At 40.4% G+C, this 20,540-nt stretch overlaps 1 protein-coding gene across 1 annotated transcript in view; it reads right to left on the bottom strand.

The window, feature by feature from the left end:
* lamc3 (laminin, gamma 3) overlaps positions 1-17,888 on the bottom strand; it is a gene marked incomplete at its 5' end in the record, with an annotated part of 34,417 nt that extends 16,529 nt beyond the window's left edge. Inside the window, 10 exons of the mRNA XM_041242710.1 lie at positions 1,289-1,398; positions 3,584-3,776; positions 8,555-8,674; positions 8,984-9,120; positions 9,551-9,649; positions 10,147-10,264; positions 11,162-11,350; positions 12,489-12,655; positions 14,555-14,685; positions 17,584-17,888. Of these exons, the coding sequence (XP_041098644.1) occupies positions 1,289-1,398; positions 3,584-3,776; positions 8,555-8,674; positions 8,984-9,120; positions 9,551-9,649; positions 10,147-10,264; positions 11,162-11,350; positions 12,489-12,655; positions 14,555-14,685; positions 17,584-17,888 (1,569 nt within the window). The remainder of the gene's footprint in view (positions 1-1,288; positions 1,399-3,583; positions 3,777-8,554; positions 8,675-8,983; positions 9,121-9,550; positions 9,650-10,146; positions 10,265-11,161; positions 11,351-12,488; positions 12,656-14,554; positions 14,686-17,583) is intronic.
* Positions 17,889-20,540: the final 2,652 nt, after the last annotated feature.

Below are 20,540 nucleotides of genomic sequence, written 5' to 3' on the forward strand. Positions count from 1 at the left end.
GTCATTTGTGGTTTGTCTGAACTTTAAAGTAGAAGCCTCTGTCTGGCCACAAGGAATTAGCATCCAGATCCAGATCTCAGCTGCCATTGCCCCCTAGTGCATTACATTGGTATTGCAGTGCACCGTGCCATGTCATTTGGTACAGGGTTCACAGGAGGTTTGGATCTGAACTAACATGTACAACATGCAGGTTGTTGTATAGCCACGCAACATGTGGACTATCTAGCCTGTGCAGACTGGAATTTTGGCACTGATCAACACAATAATGCAATAAACACAGCTGCCCACTCGGGGTGCTGTCAGAGCCCATATGTGCAGATCACATGGTTAATTAACTGGAAATGCTCCATATGGCCAGCTTCTATTTCAACGTGTTTTTCTGTACGCCGTGGGGGGGTGGGAGGGTGGGATGTACAGGCTCTGCAAAGAACACCCAGGACAGCTGCTCCACGGCTGGGAGCCATTCGATTTTCTTTGATCCCCCAAACAAGCTTTGTTCACAGTATACACAAATAAGAACTAAAAAAGTTACAGTTTACTTAACGCGTATCGGAAAAGGGTTAGGGTTATAAAAAAAAAAAAAAAATTGTGCAAAAAGATTTCCACATTAAGTACATTTGTAGCGATGCATAGTAACATTGTATTCATGTTTAAGCACACTGATATTTACTAAGTAGCTCCTATGTAAATACACAGTAATTAGAGACACTTCATGTAAAGTGTTGTACTAGTACAATGCTGTATTCTATATAGGGTACTACTTCACTAAACTATAGTAGTTATTTGTGCTGCTCTCTCTTTAAGAGACAGGAAACGGGAATGTCTTTGCTATTATTTAATCAATGAACTTTAATTCAGGACCATTCTGGAGTCACTTTTGATCTTTTGTAGCCATCAGATGGCAATGATTTTCAGCCTCTGGATTTAAATCCATAGCAGATGGATTAATCCTGTTTGACAGGCCAGCGAGTGATTATCCTCCACTGTCAGCCTGAAGAGCGGAGGCACATGCAGTGTGAAGACGCTGGATCCTTTTTCACAGGTTTGAACGGTCGATTCATCCAGTGAAACAGCTCTGGGAACTTCAACAAGCATCAGGTCAGACTCATACCATTAGGCTGCTGTTTTTTTGTTCCTGCAAGCCTTTGAATGGTGCAGCCGGTAACGTCCTGGGCTCCCCCCCCCCAACCTTTAGTCTCATGAGTTAGTCTGTAAATAAGACCTTCAAACACATGCAGTAGAGGGTTAATTAATTTGTGATCGCTCTGCAGAACTTCACTCAACTCACAGCTGTGGCCCCCAGCGTTGCTTATTTTAATGGCTGTGAGGTTGGAGAGAAGTCGATGAAACTCAAAGGATGACAAAGGGATCTGCTGGCCTGCCTGTCCCTCATGAAGCCTGAAAAAGACATCGACACGGCTGAGTTTAAAACGCTGCGGAGCTACCAATGCATTTCTAATAAGATACAGTGGGTGCTGCTTTCAGGGATAAACAGATTGACAAGAGCGTGGCGTTCAAATGATACACACCTCAGAAAGAGCACGTGTCAATCAAAATCACAAAGCAGCCAGACCCACACACTATAATGAGTTATTTTAACCAGGAGTAAGGGCCTCTATTATCCACAGTGCTACTGTTTAATGGTATGGCATGACTCATTTTATTCAATAATTAAATAACAGTCACAAATATGATATATTCTTAAAATCAAACTTGAAAACTGAAAAAAAAAAACCTCTCTTTAAATAGCTGCTTAACCGTGCCCTTTAATCATTTTCACCCATGCAACATTAAAACAAAAAATTTTAATTATGTTTTGGTGAATTTTGTAACAACAACAAACTGAAAAAAAACAAAAAAAACCCCCAAAAAAACAGTCATTAACTATTTCTTGTGAGTTGGGTGCTTATACTGCCATTTTATTACCTTGAACTCTGTAATCATGGAGAACTCCTTCAGGAGATCTTCCAGTAAGGACTATAAAGTTTTACCATGCCCTCGCTGCACCACTTAAGCGACAGGCTGAATAAATCACCTTTCGCTCATTGTTTTCATAGCTGTTCTCAGGGTGAGATGCTGAACTGCACTTTTCAGAGAGCAAGTGACCCCCTATTGTTCAGTAACAGTTCTCATTTATGAAAACCAGGGCCCTACGAAGACCTGTAATTACTTGAACCTTATAATTAGGGTAGATACTGTCTACTTGTAGGTAGAATTGATTTCTTCATGCAGTACGGTAGGTCTATAAATGCCCTTTCTGGAACAGAATATGCAGCATGACTTATACTTTAATACTTGAATCAAGACTACACTGTTTTAACCTGCCATGATCAGTCTGTCTTAAAAAAGTAACACTTAATATTTAGTGTCTCTAATTGCTGTGTATGTACATAATGATTACTAAATGTATGTGTGCTTACACATAATCACAACGTTTGCATGCATAGTCAAAATGTACTTAATGGTCAATCTTTTTGCACAATATATGTAAGTGCACCATTGGTTTAGAAAAGGGTTAGGGTTTGGGATTGGGTTATATCTGCAAAAAGATTTGCACATTAAATACATTGTAACACAGTGTAATTATGAGTAAGTAATTTCAATTTGATATCTGAAGACTGGAAGACAATCTTCTTAGAGGTCAAAATATATTAATTAGGCTTGTCATGGATTACTAGCCATGGAATTAATTACAGAGCTTGATATCAATTCATAAACCACCATGGGGAAAAAAAAAAACAGTGTAGTCTTCACATACACGTTAAAGGGTTATTTAGTAGCTAATTAAATAACCTGCTTTGTACTTCCATTAGCTATGGAGATCTCATCCGCAGTAATGAAAGAAGCAAACCCCCCCCCCCCCCCCCCCCCCCCAAAAAAAAACTGCTGAACTTGGTAACTAATTCTTGCATGTCTGTACTTACAGAATGAAAGTCCATCAGAGCATGTCACAGGGTCATTTCAATGTAGAGTCCTCGCATGTCACAGGCTGCTAAGCATGTCAGTCATTACATGAACCAGCTGATTGGTTAATGATGGCAAAGAAGGCGGGGAGAATTTCACTCTCCTGGTAGGAAGTGCAAGTACAGCAGTATAAAATGTGTTTCTTCTTTGAGAACAGCTCGTGTGAGACCTGCACAGCAAACATGTAAGACCTGGACAGCTGTACCCCTTTTAAAGACAACTGACAATCATATTGGCAGCTCCATTCTTGCCTATGTATGTCCCTGTTGCTTTTGCAATGTCATGTTGCCAGTGTTGTTCACAGGTTCTGGAGCAGACCATCACTGTTCTTTTCTTATACTATCTGCAGATCAACTGCGTCGTTGCTTTGTTCTTGAGTACAGTTGCCATTCAAAGGCAGGGTTACCTTATGACTCCACGTTCACTCGAACAGTATGGGACAGTTCAGGCTCACATCGCAATGCATTCTGGTATAGATTACCTGTCTCAGATACCTTTCACTTGTTTAAGAGAAGCAAAACTACACTTATCAGAATGTATTGGGGCGTGAATTAACTGTCCAAAACTGTCCCAGTGATCATGGAGTCATGCGCTATTCAAAGGCATTGAAAGGTATTACCTGAATACAAATGTTTGTTGCGGGGGGGAGTCTGTCACAGTTTTATTCTGCGGAAAAAGACGTGCCGACAATCTCATCCCCGAACCTTCGATTATCAGCGTCACAAAGGAAGGCAGGAGCTCCTTGCTTTCTCCTATGAACGTCAAAGAGAGGGGCTGCCCGTAGCTGAGGAGTTTGTCCCCCAAAAACTTCCCTGAAACAAGAGCACAAGTAATTAGGAGTGCTTCACTGCTGCAAGCCGTTTCATCCTTGAAGTCTTTGCAGGACTGATTGCAATGATTTGCCCACAGGCTGTATAATAAGAACTTTCTCCTAAGGAGGTGGTATTCCAGGGTGATTCTGCAAAAAAAAAGAAGCATGGAAATACAATTCCAGATACCAGGAGGTCCTTCAAGTGCCTTCTAAGATCAATGTGTGTGCATTATTTACTGTGCTACTGGTATCTCCCTGGGCAATGCCATCGCTGTAATATTATTCTGATGGAGATTTGCACATTAAGATAATAAAACAATATATGGTATATTTGTATCATGAACATTTGGGTTCTATTTAATTATTACGTATGCATTTAAGCTTACTTTAATGACAAGACGCATTAGCCCCCTAAAGATGTCCCTGTCTGTTCTTAAAATATGTCTAAAGAACAATTAATCAGTTTTTAATGTTGCTATTTACATATTGTATGAATTTTATGGCTGTCTTTAACCTTGTTATTACTATAATTTTTTTTCATTTCTATTTCATGCTGCTGTTTTATATCTTTATTCTTATATCTACAGTACATTTTAAAGAGCGAGTATCTTCAGATGTCTGGAGAATCCTGTGTGCCGACACACACACACACACACACATATATATATATATATATATATATATATATATATATATATATATATATATAGAGATATATATAGAGATAGAGAGAGAGAGAGAGAGAGAGAGAGAGAGAGAGAGAGAGAGAGAGAGAGAGAGAGAGAGAGAGAGAGAGAGAGAAAAGATTGGATATGTTTGAAAGTAGATGGATGATTAAAATGTTATTGAACCAGTACTGTGCAATGACTTAAGACAGATGAATGCATGACGATTATACAAACTGGAACCAATCCAATATAAGTTAGAACAACTAACAGACTGAAAACTACCAGATCAACAATTCAAGTATTCCAAGTCGATGGGTCAACTGACAGCCAATAATGTTGCAATGCTGCCACGGGTCCCATTTCTTCGATTGCAGGTCTTTTGTTCCTTTGCTTGTATTCTGTAATTCCATGTGTAATATGCAGCTCTCTCAAAGACTGCGCTATAGAAGTGGGGACTGAAACGCTGTAGGTCAGCTTCACTCCAATGGTCAAGCTGCAATCAAGCCACGTGACCTCCTGCAGAGGAAATGATTAGGCACCAGGCTTCTTGAAGATTCTGGAATCCCAGTGCTAATGCTGCTGATGCTAATGAGAGATTGTCAAACATACATATATATATATATATATATATATATATATATATATATATATATATATATATATATATTTATTTTTTAAAAAAAACATCACAGGTCTTTAAGATTTCCAGCCTTGTATTTATCACCGGGCTCCACATAACACGCACCATTGAGAGCTTCAGTAGCTGTTCGATATTGCTCCCCTTGAGTGGACGAAACAAATCCATCCACCTCTACAAGAACACTGTTTCAGTCGTGATTTGAATCCCGCTCGGATCTGCCGCTTCCCATTCTTTCAGAAGAGCTTCTTAAAACCCTGCTCATGTCCGCCAGCCTTGGCACGGGATCATTCCTCTACCTTGGTGCTTCTATGAGGAACAGCGATGTGGTAAACATGTTGGTTCTGCTTGCATTAACTCATTAAAGCTATGCACAGCTCCTTGGAACCTGCTCATGTGTGCAAAACTCTACTCTGTGTCTTTGAACACTTTGGGAAACGCATTTCATTTAATTTATTTCATTGCTTTTAGTGAAAACACAGATGATCGTGCCCGTGAACATTTATTAAAATGTCTATTTTACAAATTTAAAGCACGCAGAAGAAAATGTAACCACTGCAACCAAGTCTCTTGATGATTTCTAAAAAGCACTTCAGGTTACTTCAAGTCGTCCAGGAAATTGTGACACAAAACAGCAAAGTCCAATACATCTGACATGTATTGTTCTAAAATGTATAGATGTGACACTGGCTCTTCAATATAACACATGATAACTGGTTTTCGGTTTTTTTTTTGTTTCATAGAACTAACGCATTTTCTGCAGAGTTCAAATTGAATTTCTTTGAGTCAATGCTGAGTTTAGAATTACTGCATACGATATGAATTATATACATACGTAAATTCAACAGAAAATCATGTGTTGGATCATTTGCAATTACTTTTGAATTACTGGCAACTGTTACATGAATAATGCATATCCTCATAATATCCTCCAGGTACGCAGGCTATCTCTCCAGCGTGTGTGTGTGTGTGTGTGTGTGTGTGGTGCGCACATGTGAATCCCTGTTGGTTTTGAAGAAGGGAGAGGTCAAACACACTAACAAAGTCTTTGGCATCAAATATCCTCAAGTTGCTTCAGCTGTTTTTCTAAAAGATATATTTGCGCGAGAACAAAAAAAAAAAAAAGAACAAAAACCATATTTGCTCATCCTGTGGTGAGTTTTCCCTCTTTGTTTTTTGCTCCGAGTTAGAAATGCAAGGTCAACACGAGGTCCATGGGTGGTAAATGTGTGTGTTTGGGATCCTGCTAGACGGGGGTACAAAGACATAAGAAGGTCACACTGTGAGTCAGAGGCTCAGGTGGGATGGGTAGTATAACTCCAGAACCCCCCCCCCCCCCCCCCCCCCCGCCTCCTGCTGGAATTCAGCTTGCTTTAAGGTTCATTTGCTTCTGCTCTTGGTTAAACCTGTTTTAAATAATATTCATAAATAAATTAAAGTAACTGCAGCCGTGCGAGAAAGGACTAGAGCCGGCTGATTCTTTATAACACATCTTGCATAAGCATTTCAGTTAATGCAGTATACAGGCTAAAATACTGATGTTTTACAATAAGTGCCAAGGTGAATTTTGGTTACTAGTTCCCAGACTGTTTTATGACATTTGCCATCATTCTGAGTCTAGCTTTTGCCTCTCTAATGTAAGTTAATTATATTTTATCTCTAAATCTGTCTTTACCAGGTTTTAAACTTGCTTTATGCTTCTCTGGAGAATCCTGAACACCAGGGGGGGGGGGGGTCTGTTAAAGAGACTACCGCTTTCCATGAGATGATGTAACCTTTCAACCCTGCTACCAGAGGTGAACAGTCACGTGATCACATGATTTTAATGGAACGAGCAACTGTGTTCTGGCGCTCAAAGTAAGCACGAAGACTTCTAAAGGCAGATTTAGAGAACCATTACAACACAAAAGTGGAGGAACAGAACCCAAAAAATATCAAAGGAAATATAAAGCAACTCAAATAATATGTGAAGCGGCTTTCTCTTGAAGCCTAGACCCACTGGTATCAGCCTCCTTCATTCTAACTCCCTGTTAGTCTACACTAGTAATGTTTGTACCAGGGTTTGCAAGTGTTTTATGAAGGAGCTTTTATGATCATTCAGAGCTTTGAGAAAAATCTAGTTATTAAAATGTTTCTTTTAGAAACAAACGATGCAAGCATTGCACTGGAGCTAAGTAAATCTATCCCATTAGCTTTTAATATACTATAAATAATAATGGGAACGATTTTGTTTCTCCCTATAATATTCTGCACATATATTGAGTAAAGACGAAATCCTCCATATATTTTGAGAACTCCACCAAAGTGACTGATGCATGGACATTTTTTTTATATTTTAGAATGGCCGTTTATGTTTTTTTCCTCACCTCAGCAATTCCCTACACAGCTCAGGAGAACTGTTCCGTGGGCGTTCTCCGATCCCACGACCGAGCCAATATCTTCTTTTATGCCCAGGCACTAAAGGATGGATGTCAGGTAACTAATGACCTGAGCTCACCAGGCGCCCGGCCAGCAGGGTTCGCAGGAGCGCGATGAGGAGAAACAGACCCTGCTGGTTTTGCCTTTGTAACCCAAGAGAGCACCAGAGCTAATGTTATGGAATCCCCAGCAAAGACCGACGACTTCGCAAAGCAGAGATGTGAACCTGTGCACCCGACTGTATGGCTCACGATGCATGCCACGCGACCGTGCTTTTACTAGGGGAGCCCCAGATACTGGTTTTGAGGTGTGCTTTTCTCATCTCAGCCAATTCCAGTCCAAATGAGGACAGACTCAAGACTTTCAACTTAGCAATTTCATATTTCTATTTTTTTTCTCCAAATGTCAAAAAGGTCAATTCCCAGACATTAATAATTTCTATCAGCTATTTAAGTCTTTCGAAATTCATGGAGATTCTTCCAGGAACAGAGTTTTTCAACGTGCACAAACCCTCCAAAGGAAATGTAAGGTAAGTTCCTATGAAGGGAGGAAGACATCCTGCTAAAGGGACCACTGCCTTCACTGCAGCAGAGAATCAGGAAGCCAGTTGGCTGTATTTGCTTTGCTCCAGAAATACTGGACATTATGTAGCATTCATAACACCTCCCTACATCCTTCATAACATTGTATAACAATGTGCATAACCATTGGGAATCACTTTGAAAACCGACAAAACACGTAGAGAAGCATTCATAACATTGCTGTGAAATGTGTTGAAGTCATTTCTTACTGTAGCGTTACATAATGACATAATTCTAATTATCTCAATAGCTACTGAAAAAATGACTGAGGTCTCGAAGTCACAGACATGCACTTAAAAAGTTAACAGTTATAACACATTTGGTTATTTGTACATGGAAGTTTTCATAGTGATTCTGAAGGTCTTGACACATAGTTCTATAATGTTATGTATTCTTTACTAAGGCTTTAGGAAGGTTACATAGTGTCTCCAGGTTAAATAAACCTGTAATAGTGGTAGAATCACATCATCCTTACCTGGTGCTTTAAAGAAGCCAGAATCTTCTTCAGTGTGTGGAAGTAAATAGATCTCTCCCTCCTTCCAAATCAACAGGGATTCAGACCCATCTAAGAACTCCCCTACCCAGCCATCCAGATCTAGAAAAACAACAACAACAACAACAATAATAATAATAATAATAATAATAATAATAATAATAATAATAATAATAATAATAATAATAATAGTTAACTGCATTGCACCAGTAGCAGTAATAGCACAGTGCAGTAAAGCACATGGATATGGTAAAGCATTAAAAACCATAACAAAGTATAATGCATTAGAAAAAGTGCAGTAACCTTACAGCACATTTACTGTGGTTTTCATCATTGAAAAAAATAATGCACCTTGCTAAATCTTTACCAAGCCTTAGCATAGCTAATTGCACACCGTCTCTATGCCCTTACCCTCTGTGAAGTCTGAGGTGATGCTGAATGCAGAGTATTGCCCTGAGGAGGTACATGCTGCAGAGTGCCCATAGCAGAAACAACTGGTGCAGCCAGCAGGATTCTGAGAATCTAGATTAAAAGTACCAGGCTTGCACCTGTACCAGTACATCTCATTAGTGCCGGTGATAACAACTAACAGGGAATTATAGAATGCAAAGTCTGCATTTGTATACCACTGTTACTGATACTGATTTTTCTACTGATTTTCAAATCCATTCTACAATTTTAGATCGGAAATGCTATAAAACACATTCACAGGTGATACATTCACAAGCTTTCTAACCTGAAATCAAGTTACTCTTGATTTCAGGTTAGAAAGTTCATTAAATCCTTACTCTAATTCCATGCAATGAAAAGGATGCCAGTAACAAGACACAAAATTGTCAAAAATGTGCAGTAAGGTGTGTGAAAGATCAATTTTGAAATGCATTTATTTCCTGTATTTCCTGAAGTTGCTGCCCTGGCTCTGTGTATTTCATCTCCATGCTAAAACACTGTAGTCTAATGGGGTGTTTTAAAAGTCACCTGTCACACTGATATCCCTCCACGTTTTCCTTGCAGTCACACTGTCCATTCAGGGGGTTACATAACCCCACACTGCCGGCTGGGTGACACGCACAAGGCCTAGGGACAGGAAACAACTGGTTTAATATAGAGAGGACTGGGCCTTGGCAACACTGCAGTGTTCCTGTTCTATAAGACTGAGAATGAGATGGAAATGTCCAGGCCGGCTAGTGTTTGGGTACAAGGTCGTGATGGGAAAGAACGGAATTCGGGACTTGGTTTCAGGAGACTGAGTTTCAGGCCACGGCACACCAGTGGAGACTTGGGGTTTGATACAGCAAAGTTGCCTCACACCAGGCCTCCCAATCTCCTGGAACCAGGTTTCCAGCCACTGTAAAAGTGGGTTCCTGTTCTCTCAGCTTTACGGGGGAAATTCCTTGATAGAATCCGTTCCGCAATTACACATGGGCAGCCAAACAAGATAACGTTTGACTTTTATCTGACTTAGTTTATCGCAATTGCTTGATAAGTGAGTCTCTCTCTCTGTGGCAAACTTTTTTAATAACCTCCACAGTCTTTCATCAAAAACACTCCAGTGTGGTCTGTGCTCTTATTACCTGCAGCCACCCTCAGTGAGTGAGTGGTATCCCGGCTGACAGCTGTCACATTTCTCCCCAGTTACACTTAGCTTGCAGATGCAGTTCCCGTCACCTCCACACTGCAGGCTTGATGAACCTGGACAGGCGGGAGGGCACGTTTGTCTTTTGTTATTTACAGAGGATTTAGGAAAATTTGAAAGGCATCAGTAAAAAACAAAACAAAAAAAAACCCCATAAAACATTCTAGCATCACACACTGCCCACATACAGCTGCCCCCTCAATCATAGTTTCTCACTTCTAAACTAGGGCTTACACAACTATATTACTTTCCATGTACCCCACCCATCTATCCATTCATTAACGCGTTGATTTCAAAAGAAGAAAAGCTGTCCTCCCTCACGTTTCCAATTGAGTACCAATCAATGGCAATTAACGTTCGCATTGGGTGTTTTAAAAGCCAGTTTCCTCTCATCTGTGGTGCTGACATGCTTACTGCTCCATTGGCGCATCAAGGTCTTTCCAATCTGCTTTTAAAATACTCCGCACTGACCACTCATGATTAGTTCACAATTGGAAACGTGATGGAGGACAGCTTTTCTGAACACTCCACTGAATGGTTATATCGAATAGCTGCCAATAAATACTTCTTAAAGACGATGCAGAGTGCGGTTAGATGAGATGACGTTAAAAGGTCTTAGACCACGAAGGCAGAGGAGCCCGGCTCGTTTGCATTGTGGTTAAGATGCCCGTTTGCTTTGCGCACGGTCGCTGGTTCAGCCCCTGTCTATGCACTTTGTGCAAACACATGATAATAGGCACAGCATATACTGCGTGCAGCACGTACCTAAAAAAAGTTGATATGAACTGCTAGATGTATAGCACTAAAAGTGATTTCATTGGTTTGCACAGCCTTTGGCAGCGAAGGGTCAATGTAGTCACTTTAGTTCTGGACTGGGCCTCATTGTGTGTCACTATCGATTATGGGCTCCCAATGAGCTCTTGTGACTTGAGTCCCACTTGTGTATCACTCACCGATGACACTGCAATTGCAAGGGAGACAGACGTCCTCTGGGCTGCTTCGGTGGAAGTTTTCTTTGCAGCCCTCACAGTTGGGTCCAGCCGTGCCGTCCCTGCAGTTTACACAACGGCCTCCGTGCCCTGTGCTCCGGTAGAGCTCAGCATCGAAGTGACAGTCTTCAGAGCGGCCGCTACAGTTGCAAGCTGAGTCAAGCGGCAAGGATTGCCAGTCAGATGTGCATTAAGAACACGTTTACAGACAGGACTGCGTCTTGACTATCCGAACCCTTAAGGAATGATACTGTTAGTTCATTGCTATTCAAAGAGCGTGTACACAGTCAAGGCTTAACGTCTGCTGCAGAATTAGGCTGAACTCGACCATGCACTACCCACCTCCCACCACTGGGGGCTGCCTGCAATTAAAATGGACGTTGAGGGATTAGAAAACAATGATTGATGGCTTACCCTGAGTGCCTGTGCTCTTGTCTCTAATATACCTGCATATCATTTACTTGCTAGAACACCTAATTTGGAATGGTTCCAAGTCTACCATGAACCTCACCCACAGCAAGCTCAGTTAATCCCTTTGCCCTACAGACTCAGAACAGGATTCACTCCCTTAAAACAATAATTTATTCTGCAGCTTCGTTAGTGTGTTTCTCAGCACTACACTTTATTTAATTGTGAAAAATGCAGCGCAGTTGAATTCGGATCAAATAGAATTGCTGAACCGAGAAACAGAGATGCAAGCAAAGATTTGACAACATACAGTACGGAGTTCGTCCGTCTGGCATGGCTAACTGAACGATGAGGTGGACACTGACCGAGACTAAGTGGATCTCAGGTATCATAAAGGCAACTAATCTGGTACTATCTGAGGATCCACCATGAACAGTAAATGGTGACTTTAAATAACGAAATGCATTGCATTTCATCTACCTGAACAGACTGCATCTCCTTAGATAGTGCAACCTGTGGGACTTGAAGGCGATCTGCACAGCGGAACAGAATTTTTCAGTTTAGAGGGATTCTGTCTCATGTAAAGCAACTGTCATAGTATACAATAGTATTGCCAAAAAAGATTTCAGCAAGTTGTTTGCTAAGCAAATTGTTAAAATATTAGAATAACTTTTGAGTCCCTGTCGTTCCTAACAACAACAAAAAAAAAATGTTTTTTTATTGCGTGAGCGTGGATGACGCATGTGCACTGTACACACACACACGCACACACACACGCAGACACACACGCACACTCACAGGACAAAACAAACACATGTCCATTCAATGATCAGTCGTCAGGCAGTGTCCCTCACTGATCTCGCCAGTGGACAGAGATACTTACTGAGGCATTCGTTAGCTGAGTCAGCTGTTGCCCTTGCCCAGGGCCTGTCATGGAAAAAAGGCTGACATTTCTCACAGTCAGGGCCCGCAGTGTTGTGATGACAATTACAGGCAAGCCTCCCAGTTTCGTTGCTTACACACTCACTTGCATGGCCGTTGCATTTGCACCTTTTAAAAAAAAAAAAAAAAAAAAAAAAAAAAGGACAGTCAAGGGGTTTTAACCTTAGGATTGTCACATTACATTATCTACGTTTGTAAGAAAAAAAAAAAAAAACTAAACACATTTGTTTATCAGTTAACAAACAACACAACTAACCTTTCTATAAAGAACAAACAAAAAGTTAAAACCTGGTCACAGCTGATGATTGCTATAGCAACAGAAAAAAAACACAGACATGTACATCTATCACAAAGTAATGGGAAACACGTGAGGCCTGATTCAATGGGAAGGCAGTTTAGTGATTCCAGATGTTTTCTGCAGACAAAACCACTAAGGCAATGTTCAAAGAGCACTTTAAGGAAGCAGGAAAGAGAACAGAGATATTGATCTTCAATAACATTCAGGCTTAGTTCAGGGTTGGTGTGATACAATAGCATGTACTTTCAGTACTTCAGTACAGTAACTTGGAGCTAACGGAGAAAAAAACAAAACAAAAAAAAAAAAAACACTTTAATAATATGATCCTTTTCCACTCTTTAAATGAAATCAAATGTATAATTCTGCAACGCTGCAGGGAAGGAGGCACACATCAAAGAGTTCATGCAGCAGCATTGTCTGTAAGATAATATTATACCAGCCGCTTACTGTATGAGACATTGAGCACAACAACAACAGCAGTCCATTGCTAGACTGTGAAAACAAGACTGTATTCGCAGCTTTTATTTGACTAATTTTACATGAGTTGCAAGGACGCTAGTTAGCTAGGTATATTTTGTGTTACAAACTTCGTCAAAGTTGGGATGTGAAGTTTGCTGAACAGTTTGATCGGCTGTTTTGTTGGTTATTAGTTTATAAATAGGTTACTATACATTAACTAACCAGTAAAATTAACGTTTATTAATATGTTAATACGTTAGATGTTAACAGGTATTAAAAATACCCTTTAAAATAAAGCTTTACCTTTGTTTTTTATTGCTAAATAATAATAAAAAAAATATTGGTAACACTTTATGTTAAATTTGTGTATTTTGTGTAATAACCCTAACCCTAACTCTAAACCTAACCATAACCCTGTACATCAAACCTAAACTATTAACAGTTACAGTAAGCAAATCGAAGTCAGTAACACTTCTATTTTAAGCTTTAAAGGTTAATTACAAATCCTTATAAAAAAGAGGTATCTATAATAGAGTTACAAAGGTTGTTACAAACAGACAGTTATTGGCCACAGTAACAGGCCATGGCAATACATCATTATAAATCTGTAGGCAGTATTGGGTGAATCCCATTGCAGGACTGTTTCAACACATTCCTTTATTATTAGGAAATACTTCAAGAAACTGAAATTCAATGACTTAACGGTTTGAATAGAAGTCTTGTTCGATGTCTTTTTATTATTACGCTGAAGAGCAATGAACTAGACCTGGCTGGAACACAATCCTGCAATTAAATAGAGCGAAAGAGCCAAGGTTGCCTACCACTGTTTTATAACACGGCATGCTGTTTCATACTGGCAGAGTACCAGCATTGCATTGTTATTCCTTGTTAATAATGGAAACATTTAGTTTCTACACATTTTACAAATGGATCCTTAAGCATAAGACACGTGGTCATCATCATCATCATCATCATTTCATCATCGTCATCATCATCATCGTCATCCCCATCGTCATCATCATCACCATCTTCATCATCATCATCATCATCACCACCACCATCATCATCATTGTCATCATTGTCATCATCGTCATCCTCATCATCATCATCATCCTCATCACCATCGTCATCATCATCCTCATCACCATCGTCATCATCATCCATCACCATCACCATCATCATCGTCATCATCAGCACCACCATCATCATCATTGTCATTGTCATCATCATCATCATCATATATTCTTTACCTGCCTCCCACTGAGAAATCCGAGATGGCATAATAATAGGAACGGAGAACATTTGGGTCTTTGAAGAATTCATCCCCAAAGGTGTTGAGCCGGTTCAAGGAAATGAGAAGGTCAGTGGCTGTCACCCAGTCCTGGAAAGAAACAGAAGGGGTACGGTGTGTTCACACAGAATAGCAGGCTTTGATTTTAAACAATAAACATGGAGCCAATAAGCACAGAGAGAACAATGCCTTGCAACCAACCCTTTCACAAACCCCAATTAACTCTAATCTTGCACTACTTTACATTGGGTAAAATCAGGTAGTCATAGAGCAGTACTAATCAGAGCCTGTGACACTAGCCATTGGAGATTTAGCAACTTCTGAATGGCCTGTTTCTAGTTTTATTACAAGGAAGGTGCAAATCCCCTTGGTGGTATTCATGAATTGACCAGATCCTATAGAACTATAATTGAATCACTGAAAAACCATAGATGTTAATTGAACAGAAAGCGAGTTGAGCCAGGAAGCTGTTTCTAAGAGAGCTTTTTTGTCTTTATGCAGTCTGATTGCCAGCTGCCGCTATTACACCTATGCTAGGGTAAATCTGATTTATAGATGAGATTTGGTGCATTGTTTCAAGCACTTAAAATTTGAATGGAAATTCATATCTCAATGCTTTGTATACACACGTTTGTTCTCATACTATTCGAAACATGAACTTATTTATTATTTTATATAGAGTACCATTATGACAAGACGAGAAATCCACACAGTACTATCCATTTCAACCATGACCACCAGACACATGATCATAATTATACTGAAAAACAAGTCGATATTTTTTACATCCCTAGGAGGCCTGTAATTCATGGACACAAATTTCAGGAATGAGGTGTAGTGCCTAATTCATTTTTATTGCGAACCCCCCGAGACATTGGCAGCTTGAAAATGCTAAATCAGGCTAATCCGGCTTCCTCCTTGAAACGTGTTATTGATGTCTGTTTTCTGCCTTGACGTGACTTCCATAAACTAGCGTCTCCCCAAACAGCCCAGAGAAACCATGTGCCTAGTTAGTGGATGTGGTCTCAGAGCTTTTTGTAGAATTAAAATAACATTTGTTGGGTAGATAACCAGGACAGTTTGACTTTGATGTCATATCTCATTGTGCTGCCCAAAACATTAGCTGATTTAAAGCTGACTGCCAGTCAGACACACCAAACTGACGTGACTTTGCCCCGGGTCACTACGTTCGTCTGTTGGCTCAAGCTGAATTCCAAAACCAGGATCTCCTGGCAGGAAGCCCTCATCTTTAAACACTACACTTTCCTTGTGTGGAATTGTTTGTGAACTAACTTTTGCCCAGGAAGTCAACGCAAGCCCAACAAACGTTCACTCCCCATGCCCCTGGAGTTGCGTTTGAAATTTTATGTGTTCAAAACGCTGCAGATAAACCACAGCAGTCTTTCGTGTTACTACATGCAGCTGTTAATCAAGCGTGTGCCCTGGGCATCACTTACCAAATCACTGCACATAACATCCAGCTGCAATCAGAATCTCCCTTAGTGTTCAATTAACACAAGCCTGCTTGAAAACACAAGCACGCGTGCCAAGAGAGGAAAACGACAGGAGTTACGGTTTCAAAATAAATTCGGACATAGTTTTGAAGGATGCATTTCAGGGAGGCGTGGGGTGCAGGAGGCAGTGTTATTTAGCTCTGTAATTTCACCAAAGGTCAGATCATTCCATTCAAAATGTAAAGTTTATCTACGGTCCTCGGAGGGTAGTAACACTTAAAGCTTTCATTCCAACAGAACAGTTTAGCATTTGTTTATATTAATCATTATAGTTAATCTTTTAATTACGAGCCAGCCAGCACAAAGGCACATTTTGCAAACAAATTTGACTCTCTGATTCTTGAATGTATTGATCAGTTAGTATCATGATGTTAGTTTGAGAAAGCTTTTAATGTAGATTAGGATTTCAAGACTGCCATAGGCAACAGTACCTAACTGTTCAGCACTACGAAAACAATGAAACGTTGGATATTTTTAAATTGTGAAACCAGCAAGTCATTCTTTTTTAAAGTTATCAATGTAATCTTTTCCATTTGCAGTCATAATTTTAACGTTTGACTGAATTAGCATTGGAGGTGTAGTGCGAAAAGAATACTGATGTTCACAGGTTTCATTTTCAGCTGGGAGACTTTTAACATTCAAAGCAGAGCGGAACTTAGATTTCCACTCAGCTAGAAAGGTATAAATAAAAGGTGCCGAGCATTGCAAGTTCAATCTCGACACTGTGTCAGACAAAAAGGAAACTAATTGAGAGAAAATAAAAACCTTTCTATCCATAGGATGTTGTTAGTTAGGCAAATATATGCCTTAACAATTAACAATCAATATGGACTGTTTAACCCTTTAAGGACCGTGAACGTGTAAACACGACCACACTGAAGTGTCATTCTGGGCTTGTGATTGGGTAAACATGAATAAAAAACACACTTGATTTATTTGACTTACTGGGCCACCATACTTTGCAGTACAGGTTGTAAATGCATATCATTAGATAGGGGAGAGATTGAATTCCATGGGCCTTTAAAAACGTTTGGGACTGCTAAAGACTGCTGAGCATCTATAACTCTACCTACTTGTCACAGTACCAAGCACAGTGTGTGGTCCAGTGCTTAAAGAAAAGGGCTTGTGAGACAAGGAGGACCTGGGTTCAAATCCTGGCTCACTCACTGACTTGCTGTGTGACCCTGAGCAAGTCACTTAACCTCCTTGTGCTCAATCTTTCGGGTGAGACGTTGTTGTAACTGACTCTGCAGCTTATACATAATTCACACACCATAGTCTCTGTAAGTTGCCTTGGATAAAGCCATCTGCTAAATAAACAAATAATAACAATTCAAGACACTTAATGTAAAGTGGCACCAATAGCAGTTTGTGAGTAGGATCTCTTATTATAACAGAGAAGTGCTATCTTATTTCTGGAGATAATAAGAGGAACCCTGTACACAGCGAGTTTAATTATAGTGCTCTGGTTTACCTGCAGCACAGGGCTGTGGTCAAAGTTGTAGGCACTTGGTCGCCCCTCTAGAGTTGAGAAAGCCACATTGCCGCCGGTGAGGGGTGAGATGTCGCTGAACTCGTCTGTACAGGTGGCCTGCTGCTCATCCTCTCCTGGGCGGAGGTATCCTTTGCCGTTTTTTCTGTAGGTTTTGCCACAGGTGGCGCTGTAGTACTGGTACGGGATCCAGGAGCCTCCCTCATGAGTCCTCTTGTAAATGACAAAACTCTCTGGCCGGCTGGTGTGAAACTTGAGTCGGATATAACTGATTTCATAGGATTTTCCTAAAATTAACAAACCAAAAAAAAAACAAACAAGTGAATTTGTACGCTTGAATAAACAGAAGCAAACAGTGCAATACAGATATCTCTGTTTCCAGTGAAAACAAAAGCATTTAGCAGGAGAGCGGACGGTACACTTTGGAAAGGGTTGCAATAGCATGGTCGAGTTATGTTTCTAAAGCACCTGAAGAAGCAATAGTTTAAACTGGCTGCTTTTCACATGAAAGACAATGAAAGAGTATGTCATCTTACAAAAAAAGAATTGAACTTCACAAAGCTAGCTCCAGTTAATATCTGACCTATGATGTTTTTCAATAGGGTGGGGAAACGTGAAATGCACTTATTTTAGGTATAAGTAAGGACATCTGTAACATACTAGGTTAAAATAAAACGATTACTTTAAGCTAGCCTGTAATAATTGCTTCTTCTGTAATCCTCTACCACCATTGAAGAGACATCATGAGTTCCACGACAGGAAGCTACAAGATTACCAGTACCCAAATAACTGAATTCTCAGACAGCAGAGCAACCTAACTTGAGTCCCTGGAGACTGGCAGCCTCTAGGCCAGGAAGTCCTGTTTATAAGGATGTTCTCTAGACAGTGGTAAAGAGGCGGCGACAATAACAAAGTTATTGTATTCCAGCCTTGGAGTCAGAGGGAGCCTGCCATGGTAAACAAATAAATGTCTGAAACTGGAAACGTGTAGGTCAATGACAATGTGCTCAGAGAACTGATTCAGGTCTTTCAGTATTCACTTGACTCATTATAAAGAACTTGTTTTCTGGTAGGCGTGTTGCATTCCTATGCATTTATGAGAAAGCTAACAGGCCACTGTTATGGATCTTATGTATCCATTGAGAACATATCTGATAAATGCTATCAAATCGTAATTGACCTACACACAGGTCAGCCCAAAAACACTGTATCCCAAAAGCTTTTTTTTTTTTTTTTTTTTTTTTAGTAGCTTGTACAGTTGAGCGCACGTGAATTTCGTTTAAAACTAATAAAAGTCGTCCATATTGCTGTTTAGAAAATGATCTGAGAGTACGGGTGACTGTTGCAAAGCACTTTATGAATGGGTGTACAGTCGTTCAAGAACGAGAATCCGCCTCTGTTTGATGACATCGTCAGCATTATTAACGTTCCCTGGGTGGTGTCGGTAGCTGTTGCAAAAAGAAAAACGGAATCTTTGGAGGAAATCCTATCATGTGATCCTGTTTTCTCATTTCGACAGGCATTATCCCTTTATGAATAGACCCCTAAATCTCAAATCCAATTATTTTAACCTTATTTTTCTCCCCAAACGGCAAATCCCTCCTGCAGCAATTTCGGATGGTCATTGGGCTTCCTCCGATTCCAGGACAAAGATTCCTGTTTTTACCCAGTTGCTCGAGAGAAGATGCTGGCAAAGCACCAGCCCCAAGAGGCCAGCCCTACAGGTATGTATTTGGGATCAACAGGTGTGTTGCCAGTAGGGGCTATTATAGGATAATTTTGGAGATTAATTTTGCTGCCATATTCTATTGCAAGAGCCACTTCCAAGCTCGAAAAATTCAAACAGCCAGAATGAAAACCTGAGCTGCCCTGACTGCATGACTGCCCTGTGCCTTTACCAACTCGGAGAGCCCCTCCCAGCTGATTGATTGAGAGGCACAGCTATCAGATGCATGAAGACTAATTAAAAATAGAAATAAACCTCCAGGAAATTCAATTCAGGTTGATTTCCCTGAAGCTGAAGTGGAAGACTGAGCTTTCACTAATGATTTTGCTGCGTGCCGTCGTAGCGCTTGTCAGTTCTGGACGCCCCGTCATCTTTTTCTATGAAATAATTTTTCCATCACAGTGAGAAACTGCTCCACATCAATTTCTTCTCTTCATGAAGTAAGTGAGCTAGTTAAGTAAAGCCACTGATATGAAAGAGCAGCTGTCTTCTTTTGTTTGATAAAAAAAAGGCTGACATCTGACACTGTCTTGGGTGTAGGTCCGCAGCCATTTGTAATCCTCTTGAGTCCAATGCCTGTCGCTTGCTCCTTTCATGCTAGACAGAACGTTCTTTCCCTTGATCTTTCCCTGGATTAGAAACAGATGTCAATCTCTTCTCTTCACATGTGTCTGGGAAATGACTGACCCTAATTACAGCTTGCCAGACCGCACAAGTTTTTTCTTGCCTCGATATCTCACTGAGTTGTGGTGATGTTCTGTGCTTCAAAAGGGTCTGCAATGCAGTTACTGTTTAACTTGGACACGTTCTTCGAGGTCAGCCTGCCCAGGGCACGTCATCTGTGCAGACAATGGAAGTGCTCAGTGAAGTTCAGGTCTTTATTTTGCTACTGGAGGGAGGGAGGGGCAGTCACACACTGTTTCTGTCTATGGGGATTTATAATCAGGTAGGGCACATAGAGAATAGATTCTTATTTGCAATGGTGATCTGGGGATCACTGGGGAGATGAAATCTTGGATCTCAGCTTATGCAGAATAACTTTCCTTAAACAAAGTGCCTCACACCCCAGTAAATTAACCTATTTTAATTGTGACCCATGATTTTTTTTAGCAGCGGCTGGTTAAAACTGCTACTAATTATTCTACTTTTAAAAGGTTATTTTAAAAAAAGGCAAGTGGTACATTTCTGTGTTGGAGTTGCTAAATGTGCCACA

Source organism: Polyodon spathula, unplaced genomic scaffold, assembly GCF_017654505.1.
Source record: "Polyodon spathula isolate WHYD16114869_AA unplaced genomic scaffold, ASM1765450v1 scaffolds_1422, whole genome shotgun sequence".
Taxonomy (NCBI): Eukaryota; Metazoa; Chordata; class Actinopteri; order Acipenseriformes; family Polyodontidae; genus Polyodon; species Polyodon spathula.